This window comes from Motacilla alba, chromosome Z, assembly GCF_015832195.1.
Source record: "Motacilla alba alba isolate MOTALB_02 chromosome Z, Motacilla_alba_V1.0_pri, whole genome shotgun sequence".
Taxonomy (NCBI): domain Eukaryota; kingdom Metazoa; phylum Chordata; class Aves; order Passeriformes; family Motacillidae; genus Motacilla; species Motacilla alba.
Genome location: NC_052046.1, coordinates 13648251 through 13669021, shown reverse-complemented (window position 1 = coordinate 13669021; position 20771 = coordinate 13648251). Strand labels below are relative to the sequence as shown.

At 36.2% G+C, this 20771-nt stretch overlaps 1 protein-coding gene across 1 annotated transcript in view; it reads left to right on the top strand.

Annotated features, from left to right (window-relative positions):
* Positions 1–20771, top strand: part of OXCT1 (3-oxoacid CoA-transferase 1) — an 81930-nt gene that overhangs the window by 30539 nt on the left and 30620 nt on the right. The window contains exons 8-11 of the mRNA XM_038123577.1: positions 14273–14380; positions 16958–17069; positions 17432–17526; positions 18205–18253. Coding sequence (XP_037979505.1) covers positions 14273–14380; positions 16958–17069; positions 17432–17526; positions 18205–18253 — 364 coding nt within the window. The remainder of the gene's footprint in view (positions 1–14272; positions 14381–16957; positions 17070–17431; positions 17527–18204; positions 18254–20771) is intronic.

Sequence of the window (20771 nt, the reverse complement as noted above, 5' to 3'; positions counted from 1 at the left end):
AGATCTGCTGTGAACTGTGTCCACTCTAAATCTTATTGCATTTTCAAAACCATTAAAAAAACTGTCAATCTTTTTGCAAGATGCATTATTAATATTACTTTGCAATTCTGGTTTTTATGGACAAATTAGATGAAGATGCAAAACCACAGATTTAGGACAAATATTTTCAACCATCCTTGACTTAACTTCTAAATGTCATTCTTTCAAAGTGGAATTCAGAATGTTGTGTTTGGGTGTAAGAGTTAAAACCCAGGGAATCAGAGGGAAATATCTCTGTATGGTGTCTAGTACATCCTCAGTACTGAGCAGCGTAAGCTGTGTTAGCTCATCAATAGGGAACTGAGGCAACTAAAAATTTGAGTTTTGCCTGACTCCTTAGTTAATGTTCAAGGCTGGAGACTGAAATTCTCAAACCCGTTTACAGGGAGAAGAAAAAGGTTTGTGCAGGGTAGTAATTCAGATACCGTCTTGGCAGGAGGGATTTCCAAAATCTGGTGCTTCCCTGCTCTGTTTCTGTAACTGACTGAACATTTAACTGAATTTAAGCAGACAGTTCTAGTCCCTAGAACTAGTCCCTATAGCTAGGTTGGCAGGTTGGAGCCAACCCTGCTCCTTTTCATCAAAATAGCTGCAGGTCAGGCTTGTCTTCAAAGATAAAATGATTAAATGGGGTTTTTAGGATTGTTTCCCACTTTGCTGAGAGTTACTTTAGTTTCTGATCATTAATACAGTTATGGAATGGCATTTGGCATAGTAAGATACTAATGAAATATAAACTACTGGAAATCCAATCTCAATGTATCTCTGAACTTGTTGAAAACAGGAAGTTAACCGGAAGTCAATTACATTTGTTAACGTGTCCTGCTAAGTTAACCTGAGGACATGTGAAATCTCCTTTTTCTTTACTTAATGCTGCTGTTCTCTTGTTTTAATCTGTGTGGTATTTTACACACTCTTATCTGAAGTACAGACAGACATTTCATAATTGTAACAATTCAGAGGCAGACAAATTTTGTGGATGTGAAGGATAAGAGAAAAGAAAAAGAGATGAGAGATAAAACCCCCCCGCTTCTCAAACTCACAGACTGATAGCTATTGTTTGCTTAAAAATGCTCCTGTATTGTGAGAAGCAAGATTGGCTGCACGTAGGGGCATCTGAAGAAGGAGGAAGTCAGACTGTTAGCTGTTATGTTTGGGATGCACAGTGAAGAACTACTGATTTTTGAAATGCTAGATTTAACTTTCAGCCTTGTTTATTTTGAATAGAGAAATGGTCAGAAGTAGCCATTCAGTACTCATTTTGGGATCAGAAATACATTGATTGTAAGCTTCTAATTAAATGCAAAAGTGCTTACTGATCTGTGCAAATTTTTTGAACTGTTGCATGCACATCTTTTTATCTAAGTGAGAGGGAGTAAAACCTGCCATCAAGATAATAAGGATGGGCTATCTGAGGAACAGATAACTGTCTATAAAAATCTAACTGTGCCATGTCCAATGGAATTTCTACTTTAATTTGAAGGTGAGCCATTATTAAAGATCAAAAAAAATTTCCAACTGAATTGCATGATTCCCGTTATTTGGAAGTTAACCTTTGCAGAGGCAAATGCTAAATAATGTTGGTAGCATCAGTTATTTTGGCTTTATCTATATATAAAAGTGAAATGATGCAGGGAGTTCATCTGCTTCTCGCTTCAGCTTGCAGAACTTGCAGAAGTTAAGCATGCAGTCAGAGCTGTAGCTTTGTTTGAACCTGAGCTCTCACGCACACACTCAGCCTGAGGCTTTCAGGTTGATTTTTCAGAGCTATAAACACTTTCCTGCTCCTGTAGCAAAGATGAGAGAGTTGAGAAATTGGCCAGTACAAAAGAAACTCAATGGTTAGAAGTTACATACAAGCCACCAGCCCTTGTAAAGACTGAAAGGAAGAGCATAGCCTGTGAAAAAACTTGAGAGGTTGTGTGGTGTTATAGATGTGGTAACACTTCCAACACCATTGAATGAAGGTGAAACTGAATTGAGGAGGTGTCAGTGCTATCAAGACCCTCAACAGAGCCGTTGAATTTTGTGATGGGAAATGAGCTGTGAGGCAGCTTGGAGTTGCAGGGAGGCCTCTTGGATGTGTGCCTAGACACCTAGGGTTAGGGCTGTGATAACAGGGTGCTTCTTAACATGTGCATCTCCCTGCAGAGACACCTCTGAGCAGAGCCCCACTGGGGCTTTTGGTCATGACATCTCTTTTTTTGTAGGGAATTGTAGGGAATAGCCACAGTAAAAAACATGGTGTGACCTTGTCAGATGTGGTGTCATGATAACATGGGAAAGAGTGATACAGGCTTGGGCTCTTGCTTTCTGCCGCAGAAGAATACATAAATGTCTGTAACTGTCCCAAATGACCCTGAGCTCTTATCTGTTTTCTTTTTATTCTCTGCTGTGAGACCTACTGAATTATTTTTCCTTAGTGAAGTGGTTTGAGATCTCAGCCACTGCCACTGTGGAAGTGTTTGGTAGTGGTAATGGTCAATATGTTTAGAAATATTTATTGACTGGCTGTTTGAATATCCAGTTTGAATAATTTTCCTGTTCAGATCACAGAAGATGGCTAAATATATCTCCTTGGGTAAATAGCATTTACACCTCAAATAATATCAGGGGAGGGGAAAAAAAAGAGAGTGTACTTTCTCATAAAAATGCATTAAACAAAAATCATTAAGCCCTGCATTTTATCTCTGGTTGCCTAGTAACAACACAGCCACATCACTGAGCACCATTTTCTCAGGTACAATGAACTGCGTGGCACTAAGGGACAGAATCAGACTGAAATAAGCTATTTGTATCCTGTTATCTGTGCTAAATCGTGGCATTTGGTTTTATTGAGGAAACTTGAAATGAACCTTTTTTGTGTGTATGTCTATACCTCAAATGCTTTAACAATGGCAAAACTTTCCTCACATGCACAGCTCTGTTCTGAGAAATTCTTCAAGATTTTTGTGCAGTTGCAGCTTACTATAAAAAACCTGTAAGTACCACTTTAAAGTGAAACAATCATCTAATGGAAACTTTTTTGTTACCTGGATGCTTCAGTCATGGAACCCAAAAGTGAACCCTGGTAGAGGATGGCTTTGGGACAGGCACAGACTTTACAGCAGTGCATGTTTCTGTGAAACCACAGATCAGAATGAAAAACATAGAATTAAAGTCCTTCTGTTCAAATGCTGTAGCCATTGAGCTTTTGTGTTGCTATAGCTTTTGTTGATATTATTTAACTGCTCAGTGATGAGTCTGTGTGTGCTTAGGCAGTGGTTGTGAGGGAGGGTCCCATGGATCTGCAGTGGGAGAAAGGCTTTTTTTGAGAATCCAATTTGTCACAGGATGGATGCTAAACTTCTTAGTCCTGCCACATTACCAGCTGCTTTTGGCAGAAGTGACAGTAGAATTCTAGTTGCCATAATATGCTCCTATAATACATTATATATATATGTATATGTGTCTATATATATGTGTGTGTGTGTGTGTGTGTTGTGTATAAAATAAATATAGAAAACTTTGTATCTTGAATTTGTAGGTAGTTAATTGGGACTTTTGACTGCATAAGTGTATTTACATGCCTAGGCCTTGGCTAAATCCTGAGTCAGGGATGCCTGTGGTTATCTAAGTTTAGATAACCCAAATATAATGTACATTATACAATATTCTTTCTCAGAGGAATCTTAGTTGAAAGATTTGAGTGAACACTTGTGAGAGAACAACTTTGAAGTACAAAGTCATAATTCTTAGAAAATATAGAAGGGAAAATAGCAAAATATCAGGAATGTCTCTTAGGAGGACTGGTTTCACAGACTTGGATTGATGAAGCCTTCTGGGAGGTGTAGCAAAGAAGAAATGATGTTAGGGAAAGACTGTGTTAATGAGCTTGAGAATAAAATTTTCCAGCATGGAGGAAGTATTGGAAGAGCAGTAAGAGTTTGACCTTGATCATAATCATTGTAATCTCAAACACAGAAAAGAAACATGATAGAAAGTGAGATCCAAGCTCAGACATCTGAGGCTAAGCATTACAAAGTCAAAGCAAACAAAAAAGCTTACGCTTCTAAGAAATATCCAGCCCAGTACAAAATAAAGAATACTTGAAAGTAGCAAGAAATCTTTTTAAGAATACACACATAGTTGACTGGGAGACCAAGAATACTTCACCACTCAATGAAGGGACTAAAACTATCTGTGCAGATTACAATAAAGGCTGAAGAGTTTAATGCCTTTTCTCCTACAGTACTGAGCAATGTTAACAACCAGGTTGGCAGCTGTAATGAGGCCAGTCATAGAAAGTTAAAGAGCAAATCAGAGAAGGATTTGAGTTGAAATTCAGGGACTACTAGTATTGTTTTGGAAAAGCAGCTCCTAGAAACATTTGCACAACATTGCCACAACAATTTTAGTTTACCAAAAAGAATCCCACCCCCAGACTTGAATACTCTTTTGTTGATTTTATTTCTCTTCATTGTATATGGTTCCTTACTTCTGTGTGTGCATGTGCTTATTAAAAACAGAATAGAAAAACAAAACATTTGTACAGCTGTGATGTAGACCCTTTTAAAATGATTAGAAAATTACTGGAATATAAGTAGTACTAGGCTAGAAGGGAGTTCATATGGTAGTTCTCGTTACATTTAGTTAACATACTTCTGATTCATGGTGTGAATTATTGTCTGATTCATGGTGTGAATTATTGAAGTGTCTTCTGCTGAGCTAGGACTTTGACTTGATGATCCTAATGGGTGCTTTCCAGCACAGCATATTCTGTTCTGTGACTGTTCTATTCTGTGATTTTCAGGGGAATAAACTTCTTTGATAGGTAATTTTGCAATGTGGGGTTTGTTGATGTTTTTTGTTTGGATGGGCTTTTATGTTGTTCTTTTATTTCCTGGTTGTTGTTTTTTTTCCTACAATTGCTTTTCTTTTATATATAACGTCTAATTAAATGGCTTCAGATTTGGCACTTCGTTACTCAAGTAGTGAATGTTAAGTAGTTAAAAGTTGTAGCAGATCAAATTGCTGCTGACTGCAGTTCAGGTAATTTTACCTACTCATAATATACTGCTGGAAGATTTGAATTTGTTTTTGTTTTATCGGTTTCTTATATTTTATTGCTTTCTAAATGATACTTTCTTGAATGCATATCATGAGTTTTCTCAGCATTCAGCTTCATAAGTTCATTGCAGATGTGAATGTATTCTTCAATGAAAAAAATTCCTTTTATCCTTGTCACATATGTTAAGAACAAATATGACATTCAAAAAGAACAAGAAGAAGCAAGCTTGCGGTTGATCAGTAGATACTGCAGATTGTCAGGAAGTAAGGGTGCTGGAGAAGCTGATGGAAAGCCTCTGTTTGCTTCTAAAGCTAAATTTAGAGGGTTTTTCATAACATTTTGTAGAAAGCCTCATAGACTATGCATTTGAAGTGTATTTCACTAACAGTACTCCTGTCTTCTATCATGAGAATTTGAAAATTAAATTTATAATACTCTAAATTTTCAGCTCTGCTTTGTGTATAAGATATGTAAATCAATCAATTACTTACCTGTCATTGCATTTAAAATCATGCATTATTATAGGACTGAAAAGATGGGAGAGTTCTAGTCATGATTCAAGGAATTTACAAGCATATATCGTGGTGTCTTAAAGCATTAATTTGTTTTCTGTGCTTTTAACATCTCTGATGAAGATTTCTAGTATAGAATGAGAAAGATTTTACATCCAAAATTAAAATCTTCCAAAAAGTTCCATTCTGACATGAAACAAGTGTATCATTTCAGGTGGTCAACATACAAGATTTGAAAAGCTGCAGCCTCATAACTATTGCTGAGTGAAAATTTTTAAGTAATTGAATCAGTAGCTCAGATGTTAGCAGCATCCTTTTAGCTCTTGCAGCATCCCTCCCCTGCAAATGCTATTGAATTACTCAGTAAAAAAGTGAATATTTAAAGAGAAGTAATGGGTTGAGATACCAAGACTGACTTGACTTAAATGGTACTGATTTTTCTGCATAACAGTGGTAAAAGAATGACTGCAGACAATGATAAAAGTATGAACAAGGACAACAGAGTAGTTTTCCTTTTCTGTGTCCTAAACAGTTTCCTAGTCTTCCAATTTTCTTTCTAGTTTCCTCTCCAAAATGTTATTAAATTCTGTTATAGAGAACTTGCACTCAGGGTGTCCGGTGTATAGAAATGCACTCCCATTTATATTCCCACAAATATAAACTAAGATCCTTAGTTTGCAACTTCTGATTCATCTGGAGAAAGCAATAACTAAACAAATCTTAAAGCAACTCCATGTTTGAACAGGTGTTCCTGGATTTTATTACAGAGAAACAAGCACATACTCCCTTTTGTTAACCTTTGGAATAAGTCAAATGTATTTTATCAGTCTTCTTCTTGCTGCTGAAAGAAGAGGAGAAAGGTAAAGAGTTGTGGGTTTGATCCCGTTTGGGCCATTCACTTAAGAGTTTCATTCCATGATTCTTTGGGGTCCCTTCTGACTCAGATGATTCTGTGAAATAATCCCAGTCAGAAGGGGGAAGGTATGTAGCCAACTGGCTCTATAAGCAATGGGATAAGGAGCACTTGTGCTCAAGACAATTTTTCTCCAGTTCTAGTGAAATATGCATTTTCTTATAAGGCTATGATAAACAAAAAATTCCGTTTTTATAGTTTGAAGGACTGATTTAAATGTTTCTGCCAGCTTCAAATAACAATAAAATGCTTTTATAAAGTACTTTATTCTTGGGTTTTTTTATTTCCATACGTGTTTATTGCTCCCTTTTCCAGGCACCTTTTTGGAAGAGTAATGATTAAGTGCAAGAAAACTTTAATTCTTCTTAGAATATGTTACTGACATTCTCTTTATATCCACATTTCTGTGGTCTCTTGAAAGCGTCTTAAGCTACATCAATTGTTTTCTTTCTTTCAAACTTTTTCTTGAAAGGTACCCTGACTACCTTCTTCCTCAAAAGTGTGGAGAAGTTTATTTACCTTGAATATTTTGGGAGGTGGGATATCTGCTATGATTCTGAAGGTGAAATGGATAACACTAACTCCTTGTTGAAAAACAAAGCAGTAGCATGTCAAGTAGTTTACACAACTCTTTGTAAATTACCACTGTCTCTAATGAACATCTGAAATAAGGAGAACTAATAGATGTATGCATAGAACATGCCATTTTCAGATGAAGTTACCTTTTGGGTAAGGTACCTTTACTGAAATACCTGCAGGGCTTCTTTTTCTTACCAGAGAGAACCAGCAACATAACGAGCTACAAATAAGCTGCTAATGCATTGTTTTACGAGTATATTACCTTGCTATGTATCTCCTGCAGAGCATGCTCTGGTCTGATCCTTAGTTAGAGATATTCCTTGAATCTGAGGGGCGTTATGTGCACTTAAATAGATTTTAAAGTACAAAACCCACCTTCTTTCATAGTGCTGTTAAATTTCTGTTGTTTTTTTTTTTTTTTTTAATTTTCATTTTACTTTTCTACTTTTCACTTCAGTATTTAAATTCCACTTAGTTCATTTTTGACAGTAAAGCTTAAATTTGTCTCATGATCTTTAAGTTACATTTCTTGGAATGTGTAGGATATGAGAGCTCTTCTAGTCTCTTTTCTTTTGTCATTTCTCTGATGTGAGAAAGAAAATAAAATCTTTTGTTGTGATTATGGTTGGGGTTTTTGGGAGTTCAATTATTGCAGGAAAAATGTGAATAATTTTAATTAACAAGTCAGTTATTAATTTTTACCTAATAAGGTCAAAGGCTGTCAGTCTAAAGCAATTTGAAAATAAGTAACAAAGTACAGCAATAATGTATTTAAAGCAATGTATGTTTTGTTTGCAAAAATGTTAAATTATATTCCAGTACAGTTACTATTGTTAGCAGCTGTTCTGTTCAGGAGTGGAAGTATTTGGGATGTGGTCAGTCCCCTCATTCATCTGAGTATGGATTAAACAGGTTCTTCTGCTGTTAACTGGCCCTTAGCAAATGAAGACCATATTCACAGATTGTGGAAGTTTTGTTTGTTGTCTTCTGGCTCTTCTCCCATTATTTAATTCTATTACTGAAAAATAATTACGTCATGTAATCTACAAAACAATTTTCCAAAATTTCTATCTCCCAATGTGAGATGATTTTGTATATATTCCACATGGATGGTTATGTTTTATTTTGTGTTAAGGACCTAGGTATTGAATACAAATTGGGTGTTTTATCACCTCATTTCATCCAGAAAGCAAAAGTCAAAAAATGTGATCACAGCCAGCAGGAGTTCACTGATGACTTATATCAGAGCAACCACAGGGTTTTGGAAAGAATCACTCCCTAGGTGTGCCTGCTGTAGGAGCCTGGTTTGATTGGTGATGCTGGGGCTGCTGGACTGCTGGATCTTAAAGTAATCTCTCATGCTTTCAATTCAGGCAATTTACCATAAAATAATAGTGTAAAATCCAAATGAGTGAATTTAAGGAGGTAAGAAAACATTATCTTCATTTTCACTTTTTGTATTAGTGCAAGTCATCAAACAAGCAAGCCCATCAATTTAATGGAAGAACTTTTTTGTGAAATGTCAGTATCTTCAGACTTTGAACGTGTTCTTGAAAATTAAGACTATTGTGTATCCTTGCTGTGCTAATATGTGACTCGCTCAAAAATTTCTGAAGTGTAATTCCATGTGTGTGGGAGGACCTCTTCAGAGACTGGTGGTTAAATTTTTCATATTCTTCCATGCATACACACAGCTTTACATATACATAACCTTTGCAGATAATCAAGTATGTGTCCTCTTTTCTTTGTGGTATATATCCTGGAGCTGCTGTGTGTGAGGACCTAGAGCTGATAATTCACTGCTGTCTGTTTCTTCTCTGCTGTCAGCAGTACAGCATGGAGGAAGATGTCAAATGCGTGCAATGGGAAGGGGCCGTTGGAGGAAAAAGGGAGCAGGTGCAGAGAAGTGTGAGAGCAGATTAAGCCTGAGGCAACTACAAGTGGAGGTGGTAATTGAGGAGAATTAGAGCAGAGAAAACAAACGTGAATTGAGTATATTCTAGCGGGGGCTCCTGATTTAGGAGGATCTGTAGCCACATGACGAAAAACCTGGAGACAAATGTAGGAGATTTATGAAAGTTTTGCTTTCCTAATCATCAGATACAACATACTGGCAACAGATCTCACTGTTTTTCTCTGTGGTGTTTACAGAGTATAACAGTCTACTAGAAAGAAGGAAAACGCATAAAGGTATATAAGATCTTCAACAGCATGAAACAGACAAATAAACAACTGCTGTGTGCTATTTCTGTATGGCACAGAGAAGGGAGCGCACAGTGAAATAACAATTGGTAATAAGAAATGTTTTTCTTAATAGTTAAATTTAACAAATGCATCAATAGAGTCTCTTGGGTTCTAAGAAAACAGTTAGTTCCTCGGAACTCATCAGAAGCTATGAAGAAGATGATGTATGTCCAGCCTCTGACTGAGGACATCCTGCAACTGACATGTTGCTGGCAGCTGGGAGAATATAACCGGAAGTACCACTCTGCCTTTTAAACTCCTGTTGCTAAGAAGAAAGGCTATTTGGTGAAGTGGACCTTTAGTGAGGACCTTCAGTGTGACCCAGACCAGGCTCATTGTGTGAAAGGTTCTTTAACAAATATGAACTTTACAGGTTTTTACTATTCCCTGCCCCTCAGTAAGCTTATGAAAATGTCTATTTGAGTCTAATATGACCATAATGTGGTAATTGTTGATCAAGATGTGCCTTTATAAGGTTATTTGGTAGCTGCTTGATTTTAAAGGTATAAAAGTCTCTTCTTCAGTGAGAAGAATGGCTGGCTGTCATTCCGTTACTTAGGATTTTGACAGGTGTAGAAATTTCATGGTCTGTCTGATCTTACAAAAGGAAAGAATTCAACTCAGAAGATCCTCCGTTTCATCTGCTTGCAGAACTCAGTAACCTGTCATAGTTTTAAAATATCAAACCTATTTGTGAAATTCAGTCTGAACAATATTAACTTTTTCCCCCTCTTGTTTGTCATTAACCATCATGAATGTTGATCACAGTTTCTCTGATCTTGAATGCAGACACATAAAATTTACTCTTATAGCACTTATTATGTATTTTAAGTTTTTTTAATTTTAAGGTTTTATAAATGTTATGATGAAGTTTGCAGTGACATCCTAACTCTTCCAGTAGTGAACTGAAGAGGTGTACTGATGAGTTTTTCTTGAGCATCTAAGTGGCTAAATTTTATTTCATTCCTCTTGATATTTTGGACATTTAACCAACTGTAATGTTTTATTTTACTGATGTTCTGCTAGGAATGATCATTATTTCAGTTTGAAGAACTGATGTGAACTAAGATAATTAAGATAGTGATAGAGACATTTAGTAAAGTTAGTATAAAAATAAGCTACTTAAAAATGCATGGGTTTGTTAGGCTCTGATTCTCCCCTATCTTTTTTTTTCTTTCATACGCACATGTTTTTGATTTTTTTTTCTGTAGTAAGGAATTAAATTGCAATTTCTGATTATAGCTTAGTTTTAGGAAAACTGAGATTTAAAACCAAACCAGCTGAAAACATTTAGCATATCATAAAGTACATAATTAGGCTGTAGAAATAGATAAATGGAACATACTAGAAAAAAAGGCTTTTTTACTTTTGAGTGTTTTGTCTTTAATAGTTTGTTGTCGTTATTTCTTTACCAATTTTTGGTAAGGAACCATAGTTTTTTGGGGTTTTTTTTATTTTTATTTTTCTTACTTCCCTATCTGTCAAGGTTCCCTTTTTTTCCTCTGGAAGCCTTCAGAAATTCTGGAATAAAACTGGAAGAATAGCTGAATTTCTGTAAGGAAAAGGAATTAAAATTGCTTTACAAAGGAAAAGTAGATGTAAATTACAGAAGGAAGTGATACTGTGAAGCAAAGGACCACTGCCTCTGGGAGTGCTGATAAAAAAGGAATAGCAGAAGGCTCTTGTGAATCATAGTGGAAAACAGCTTTTATGTTCTGGGTGTACTTACAGATAAACCAGTGTTTAGGAAGGACTGAATTCATTCATCCTGCTTCCATTGTCAGCGATTAGAGAAGATTTGCAAGAACACTGTCCCCAGGAAGAAACCTCCAATACTGGCAAACTCTTGAAACAATGAAAGGATTTTTGAGTCAGGCATCAGAGCCTTCCCAGAAGAGGGAAGTCAGATCTCGTGGTCTCCCGTAGTTACTTTTTACAAAGATGTAAACATTTTCTGTCTTTGCACATTGATGAAACGAAGATTTAAGATGAACACATATGATCAAGGCCATCTAAAAGGTACCAGAGGATTTTGATTTTCTAATTACGAAGAATACAGGAGGTGGTCTGCCCTGATTAGTTCCCTCTCTATGCTTTACCAGAGTTGATGTCTCTTGGGTGGGATGACACGTAATGATTTTTGATGTTTACAAAGATTCTTCTGTATGTTACAAAATAAAGCCTGAGGCAGGGTGAGTACAGAAAAGAAAGAGCAGAAGCATAGGTAAGATGAGAGCAGAGCAGGAGAAAAACTCACACGCATCCTTTGAATTATTAATATGGATGTGCTCCTGCCTTTCTCCTTGAGGCTTCATCTACAGAGGTGTTACAGAGCTGACTCATAAAGAAATATGAAACCTGAAAGGGAAGTGAATACACCCAGTGATGGTACTATTGAATTTGCAGTATCATTCTTGTCTAGGAAGATACTGGGGCAATGCCTTGCAGTGGCCAGAGGCACTAGGGTGCTGATTCCCATAGCCATCAGATTTCCTGGTGTCGCTTCTGCTGGCTCAGCTTTATCTCTGGCAGTGCTGATGGCAGGCAGTCCACATATGGTGTCTCGTCATCCAGTTCCCTGGGAGAGAGAGCTGGAGCACTCAGACAGCATTTGTACTTCTTCTGCTTGAATTCTCCCTTTTCCACGCAAATGTGCTGATTATTTCAGTTGCAGAACTGAAAGACAGTTAATTTTTCATACATCACATGCAAATTCTTAATCCATTTTCAAAATTCCTGTTTACTGCTGTGGAGGTATTTGAACATATTTAATTTTAGTTACATTTGATGCTTATTCCACCTAATGGTAGCACATGGAAAGGTGTTCCAGTCGTCAGGGATCCTTAGGCTTATCTGAAATCCCTAGGACAAAATAGAGTTTGCAGTGTTGTGTTCATTTAGGATAATGTTTGGAAATAATAGAGGAAAAGCTATCAGGCTGACTGCTGTGTCCTAAGAGACAAAATACAAACCAATTAGCAGAATGGCGTGACTGATAACAAAATCCATCAATTTATTGTTGGACGAAAAATTCATTCGGTGTATTCTACAGAGGGGAGAAACTCAGTGTGTCAAGTTTTCTGACAGCATAATTCTGTTCGAGTTTGTTGAATTATGCCAAGATTTTGGTTTTTTAATCTCAGCTGCTGCAGCAAATAAATGTAGTTATTCTGTGAGAAAGTTCAAATCAGGAACAATAAGTATTCCCCAGGCCTAGTTTTCCATCTGATAAGTGAAGACAAATTTAATTAGAAAGGGTGAATTTGGGAATTCTGCTGGTAGCAGATCATCTGCTTGCCTATTGCTTCATTGGAAAGTCTTGTCTCCTGCTTCTCCTCTCTTTTGAGGATGTTCTGAGAAGTAGTCACTACACTAAAAGTGCAGTGTGCTTCAGGATTTTTTAATTTTACCCTGTGTTTGACTTGGTCTCCATATTAATCTTAAAATGAGTGTATAAAATTAGAAACTTCAAGTGAGATGGATGAAACTGTAGCATTTTTTCGTTAATACAATCAGAATTTTCAAGATAATGATTTGATTGGCTCTCCTTACCTTGTGGGTAAGGGCTTTCTGGATGTGGAGCTCTGTTCTTCTTGAGCACTGAGGCTGGTGTTGCTGTAGCTGTTATTGCCGTTTGCCTTGCAGATTTCACAGCACGTTCTTTATGTCTTTTTAACCCAGGGTTTTTTTTTGGGGATCATCTGAACTTGATTTTGTGATCTTTAGTTTTTAATTATTTTTTTCCCTCTCCTGCTTTTAGGGTGGATTGTTTGGTTTCTTTGTTTGTTTATTGTCACATTTCAAGACACAGTAGGAAGGTAATTGTCTATCAGATGTACTATAGATTTTAGTATTGATCATATTGTCCAGTAGGTTGTCAAATTGAGTTTTAAACTCTTTAATGTTGCTTCACCGGTGACAGCTGTAAGGGTAAATCTTACCATACCCCAGGTTTTGTGTTGGGGTCATTAAGCTTTGGGCCTTCCTAAGAGTTTAATGAATCCCTGGTGATACAGCAGTTTGGAAATTGTGTTTTGGTCTTTTGAGTACGTTGTTATGTCCTGTGTAGTAGGTTGTTGTATGTTATCTTTGACTGTTGCTCTAACATTATATGTTTTCCCTGTGGTTGGATGCAACTGCAAGCAACCATAACATTAGGGTCTGTTTTGTGGCAGAGTGAGATGTGCTCTGTGTACCTCAGACTTGTTAGGGACAGTACCAGCCATGGCTTAGAGTCTTTGCTGCAGGTATCTGTCCATAGCAGGGTCTCTAACTAGATCACCCCCAACTCAGGCCTAGAAGGAAGGAAACCCCTATTGTCTGGGCTGCTCCTGATAGGTGACATTTCAAATCTACAATGGGTGGATGAGGATCATTTTGTGCTGAATCTCTGTTTCAGTGACTGTAAAGACTTCTAGATCTTCATATTTCATCATCTTTCTTGCAACCCATTATTACAGTTTAAATGTTTTCTGTGTTAGTTTTGAGTACACTGTGGAATTAGTTTGTTTCAGCTTCTGTGTTTGTATCCTCTAAATTAATACTTCTGCCTTATATTTTTATATTTTGTTATTAGCGTATTGTTTTCTTCTGTTTAGGCAGAAATTTTTTGTGGTTACAAACAACTCTGATGTAACTGATGTACATAGTATATATTTCTGATAGTTGGCCATACAAATGAGCCTGTAAAATCAAAAATTACCTTTCATAAATTACCTTCATTTTTTAATAAAGAGATATACTTTGAAAGAGGAGAATAGATTAGCATCTAAGTTAACCTGTTTTAAAGACTGTATCTATTTTGTCCCATTCGTTAGTTTTCTTGGCATGATCTGCTGTATATTTAATGTTTCATTTCAAAACTTTATTGGTATTAAAACTTCTCATTGAATAATTTTTTTCTAAATATTTTTCCTTTTTCTTTTTGCTCTGTAGGTAGAAGAAATTGTTGATATTGGAGCATTTGCCCCAGAAGACATTCATGTTCCCAAAATCTATGTTGATCGTCTGTTACAAGGAGAGAAGTTTGAGAAGAGAATTGAAGTAAGTAGCTGAGCTTCTCAGTGACAACATATTTCAGCTTGGGGTGTATTTAAAATTTACGTGGTGTTTAGTCTAGCCACCAAGTCTTAGGACTGAGAAAATAGTGTGAGAGAGACCCATCAAGTTTTGCTAAAAACTGGAGCTTAGATACGTACTTATGTAGTTAGGTGGGGGCCTGAGGATTGGGCCTTCTTTCTTACACCTCAGACACTGTGGTTCAGTTCCTGAATAGTTTAGGGCAACTGCCTGTAGCCCTGGATGACTTTACTGCAGTTGAAAACCTAGTGGAAAATGCTACTAAATTCTCCTTCCCTCTCTGAGTTCACCTGCTGTAGATATGACAAGGGGAACACCTAGACAAGGATCTGACTTTCTTTTCCACTGGACAGCTTTTGATGTGGGCACATAGGGCAAACCTCAGTCCCTTTTGTGCCGTATATTGAATTCTGTTATGTTGCAAAGGTCCTGCAAACCTTTGTTCCATTTTCTTTGATCAGGAACTTCTCTAACAGGTGGCCTTTCTGGTCTGAATAAAAGATGTCAATAGCTATTAAAACCGCTGCAATAATACTCCACCACTGAAAACACCCAAGAAAAATATGATTATGTAATTGTTCTTTGTTGTTTCTGTGACTTTGCCACACTCAGGCTATGTCCCTATATTCATTTTGGTGATATGACAATACTTTTAATATGCAGTTGAAAATTCTCTATTTCTTCTGTGTCTCCATAGTCTGGAGGTGGGAATTGTTCATCAATTGTACCAGAAAAGCTGGTAGAAGGGAAGATATATGACACGAGGAGAAAAAAATCTGTGAGAAAAAAACTGCAGAAAGGAATTGCAATAATTAAACTTCTGTTATTAAAATCAAATCACAAAGTCCTAGGAAGTCGTACAAGGCTTTTCTCCGAGCATTCTCTTTTGTGAATGCTAAGGTTAAGAAGTTCTTTTTTTAATTCCATCTGTTCATTCTGCAAAAGCATATTGCATGTTGTTGAGTAATTGACTGCAAACACATGTGTCAAATCTTTTTTTTTTTTTTCCCCTTTGGTTGTGTTGGGTCAGATTGCAATTAATGGCCTGTTTTCTTCTTCTGAATGGCTGCATTATCTCCCAGAAAAGCTTTTTACCTTTTATGACAGAAATAATTTTTCATTTATTAAACTATTGCTTCTACTGCATCTTGGCTGCATAAGTGAATACCTGTTTAGTCAGTACCTACTGAATACCTGGTGAATACCTACCTAGTCATCTGCCCCCTTCCCTATATGCTTCAGGAAAAAGGGGGCAGGGATAAGGGAGAAAGCTACTATTAACTGCCAAGCAAAATTGTAACAGAGATTAATTTTGATTATGCAATTTTCTAATTCTGGCAGTGGCAACTCTCACTAGGTATAGGTATAGGAAGGAAATGGCAGATGTATTGATTCTTCTGTTAAATTTTATAAATCAACTGGCTGTATGCAGAAAAGGAGTGGGTATGGTAAGTGGTGAGAGAAGATGAAGAACATGAGAAATAAAGAGAAGCTAGTCTGTCATAATTCTTACTGGCTTTAAATAGCAATTCCTGTCTAATATGGCTTAGAAGTGGTCTCTCTAGCACCAGCTATAATTTCTACCCAGCCTTCTCTTTGCTGTATAGAAACCCTCTGTAATTGTTCCTACGTTATCAATCCACAAGTGAAGCAATTCTAGGGAAAATAGCCAAAGCATAAAAAGGAAGGTGATGGGAAGTTCAAGAGGATTGATATTTACTGTTTCTGACTGCCTAAGGAGAAAGTGACTCTGCAAAAATTCTTTTGTGGGGATGAAAAGTAACAGGATAATTTTTTCTGATGTGTTAATTGTAGCCTGAAGTAGGAGAAGATATGAAGACATATGGGGGTGCAGGACATGATATTTCCCAGAGGAATTTTATATGCATAGGAGAGATGTGCAAAGAACATAATCTGTGTAGACAATAATTTAAAAGAAAGATGTTACGAACTTCTTGAATGTCATGGCATTTTCACCTACATGTCATTTACAAAACATGAACTTAAGATGATAAAACACCAGGAAACAAATTCATGGGGTGTGCAAGATTATAGAGAGTTATGTTTAAAAATTTTGCTTCTTAGCTCCCCAGTACCTTTAGATGAATGGCATTTGTCTGTTTCATCCTTATAAATCTAGAATAGCTCATTGAATTGAATGAATGCAGAAAGAGAGCAGTATTTGTATTTTTGGCTGACATTTTACAAATCTACTTAGGTATCTCTGGGGTAATGAATCTCAGACTTGCTAGTATTTGCACTAGTGCTTGGTGCCTTCTTCACCACTTCTCTATGTATTAGGCTTGGCAATACAGACAAGTAATGTTTTGCTCTGAGGCTGTCACTGGCAATATTTGATGACTCCATTGGCTTAGCTAAACTTGAATGCATAAAATAAAAGGTTGTTGTTTTTTGTAGAAGATGTAAATAACTTTATTCTTAGACCAAGTATCTCCGTGCAATCACAAATCAAGCTTTTGTGTCTTGAGAAGCAAGAATCTGGATTCTAATCTTTACTTATGATTACTTCTTATTTTGCAGCGCTTATCAATCCGAAAGCCTGAAGACTCAACAGTCAAACAAAAAAAAGGAGACAATGTGAGGGAGAGGATCATCAAACGGGCTGCATTAGAGTTTGAGGATGGCATGTATGGTATCCTTCAGCTGTGCTACAGGTTAAAGTGATTGCTGACTAGAATAAGAAACCCATCTAGTTTGTTTAGAACAGGTTGATCAACATACTCATTGTCTTTACCAGACCCTGTGATACTCTGATTTTATTACTACCCAATTTAAATAGAAGTTGCATGTTGATATTTTTATCATATATAGGATTTGACAGAATGCTATTAAACAGTCCAAATGGCAAAATAATTCATCACAAATATGAGATGTTTAAGTAAAAACAAAAGTGCTTGTGAAGGGAACAGTTCTAATCTACTCATAGTATAGTAGTAATTTTTAAAAATTTACTAGTTTGCAATAAGTGTTTCTGCCTTAACCACCTGTTTTCAGCTAATCTGGGTATTGGAATCCCACTGTTGGCCAGTAACTTCATCAGTCCAGACATAACTGTTCACTTACAGAGTGAAAATGGAGTCCTGGGTTTGGTAAGAATATGTCTTGGTCAGTTATTATAGTTTTTATTTTGCTGTGGCTGGGTTTTATTTCCTGGGTGCCCCTAACTTGATTATTATATTGCTAAAAATATATATGCTATATTCTGTCATCATAAAATTCTCACTCTGCTGCAGAGAAGTTTTCTAGGAAATGCTTATTTTAGGATTATGGTGCTTCTTTGCTAAGGATGTCCTTCCTGGATTCAAAACCATCAAGAATTTGCAGACTAAGCATTGTAAACCTTTCAATGCAAACATAATTTTAGCAAACATAATTTTAAATAAAGCTTAAAGTGCATATTATTTTTACTGTCATATGGCTCTATGAAGTTGCAGTTATGACCTTTTTCTGAAGAACATCTGTCACTTTGATTAGGAACAAAAAGAAACCCAAATCAAACAAACCTCTTGCTTCATGAATTTAGTAATTCTAACATTCTTGAACGACATGTCCAACAGACCTGATATGTTACTTGATAGAAACTGTGGTTTGTAGTGTCAGGATTTTTTTCTGATTGAAAATAGAATTCTGATTTAGAAAGATTAAAAAATTGCATGTCTGCCATGATCTGGTTTTGGTAATAAGCATTGGAAATAATATGGCAATTATTAATTGTATTTCAGAGGTATTTTATTATAAAGTTTGACATACATCTGTATTGTTGTCAGGGTCCTTATCCACTTGAAAATGAAGTAGATCCAGACCTGATTAATGCAGGTAAATACTTTAATTAAATTTAATTATTGGAAAATGAATAACCATGTTAATTTAAATTTTTTTTGATACAGTATTTGAACCTAGAGACCTGTTTTATTTGATAATAAATATTAATGCATTTGTCTTCTTTTAAGTGACAGTCTTCTTCTTTGGGGAGAGACTCTCTTCCAGGCCCATCAGTAAATGGTTAAATGTTTCTTTTCAGAAGTGAGATTGTTTTGAGCAGCCTGTAAGGGAATATGGGTTTGTTTTCTTGCTGCTTTTTCCTTGAGTCTTCTAGAAAATGGTTTTCAATGATTTATGCTTAGGACATGTTTTAAAACATCCTGTGTATAATGGCTTGGTTTATTCCCAGCCAGGAATATAACTCACTTGCATTCAGAGAGGAAGTGGTAGCCAAGGCAGGGGGAAAGAGCTGCCCAGCTGGGGCCTGGCACACCGAGGGCACTGCTGTGGGCAGCTGCTTTTCCCACTTTTAGCGGGGAATGGTAATTCTCACATACTGTTGTTGCCCACCTGTTTTAGGGCATTTCACCTCAGAAGATGCTATTCAATATAAAAATGTAAGTTTCTTATGATTTAGTGCACCCATCTGATTTATATTTTTTTCATGGAAAAGTTGTGCCTGTATACATTTTCTGTCTCCATGTAAAAATACACTTAAATATTGCATTGTGACAAACAGAAATAGGCCTTGTGACTTTGTTATTGATATTAATGGTATAGGTTATAGACCTGACATTTTAGACTTTTTTTTCATATATAGAAAATATACACATTTCATATTTTTTATTCAAATATACACATGCATGCATACAAATACATGTATGGGTGTCTACATATGTATTTATACAGAGAGTACCTTTCTCAATAGCTGTTAGCAAGTACAATTAAATTCTGAAAAGTCAAAGGAGATAAAGCACTGACATAAAATAATTTTAATTTAATATCAGTCCAGCAATTGTTCACTGGCTTGAAACATTTGCTGCTTGGCTCAGCTAAATGATGCTTATCATAGCACTAGGTAATTGCCTCTGTTACTATATTTTAAACGTGGAGTTATTTGAGGCCATTTTCTGGTTTGAAATAAAAAATTATTTAAGAAATTGAGTCCAGCATTTCACCAGTATGTATGTAATTGTTTAAAGAACTGCATGAAGGAATATGTCAGAGGATTCACTGGAAGAAAGAAAAATATTTAGAAGAAAAAAATACTATGAGTGAAATTATATGCATACACATTAGAACTTAAGTTTTAATATGGGTGCATATGAAAAGTGAACATGTTAACAGAGTGACAGTGAAAAAATACCTAAGAACTTAATAAATTCTCTGAAAAAATTGTGCTTTAACATGGAAATTGAGATGGTCTTGAATTGTCATTTATAGTTGATAAATATTTTTAAGAGTTAATCTGGAAGACATGAAGCTAAAAAAAACAGGTCAGAATGCAACAAGAAAATTAGATTATTGCATATTGTTAATTCAGTGTTAAGCATCTTCACATGTCCCTCTGAAGCTGCACTAAACAGGACATAGGATAGACAAACATCAGACCTACCGTCAATATAATTATTTCTATAATTGCTGAAACATTCACATGGTTGGGTTAGGACCATTCTAGGTGCTTTCCAGTCAAATTTGTAAAACCATGTGAAGAAAACAGAAGCTGAGTGGCAGAGAAATAGAATTTAATCTTGTTCTCATTCATTAACTGGAATGATCCAGTATCAGCCCCAAAGTCCAGTTTCAAGTTTTTAAAACATATACCTGTTTCGGGCTTTTGCCAAATTTCTCTCTGCAAATGTTACTGAATTGCTCTGAAATATGTATGGGTTTTTCTGTTTGTCCCATTTTTTTAATGTCTCACATGAAGGATATCTTGACTGCAACTGAAAGGTAGACTACTGCATTACAGCAGAAATATTTTAGAGTACTGATCTCCTGAGAGCATTTTAAGAAGTAGGTAATGTGGTGCTCTTTTTACATTATTCTGTGGTCCTAAGCCTGTGTGTCTTTCTTCACATCATTATTGTCATTCACATTCACATCATTGTCACTTTATCTCAGGCTTCTCTCTCCGTGTTGCTGTCTGCAAACCCTGTTTTCTCTCTCACTGCCTTGGGTGGGTGCCCTGTAGGGAAAGATAATTCAGGCTGTCTCAGCAGGTCTGGGTGTCAGCATGGTGAATTCTTGAGAAGTGTGCAAGACTACTTGTATCACCTTAATTCTGTACTATTCTATTTTATTTCCATACAAATGGCATAAAATGTGCCTCAGAAGAGTTCAATAATTAAAGCACATATCTTAGATCTCTAATTAAAGTTTTATGCACTGTTTCTTTCCCTTTTTCCATTCTCTTAGTTAATCTCATTGTCCTTTTCCCTCTGTTTTCTGGAAACTGTTTATTGATGCATCATTCCCCTTCCCCTTTGTTCTTACAGTACATCACATGTTGCTAAAATATTTCAGTTTGTTTTTTTTTCCTCAAGTTTACCATGCTTCTTTTATAATTTTA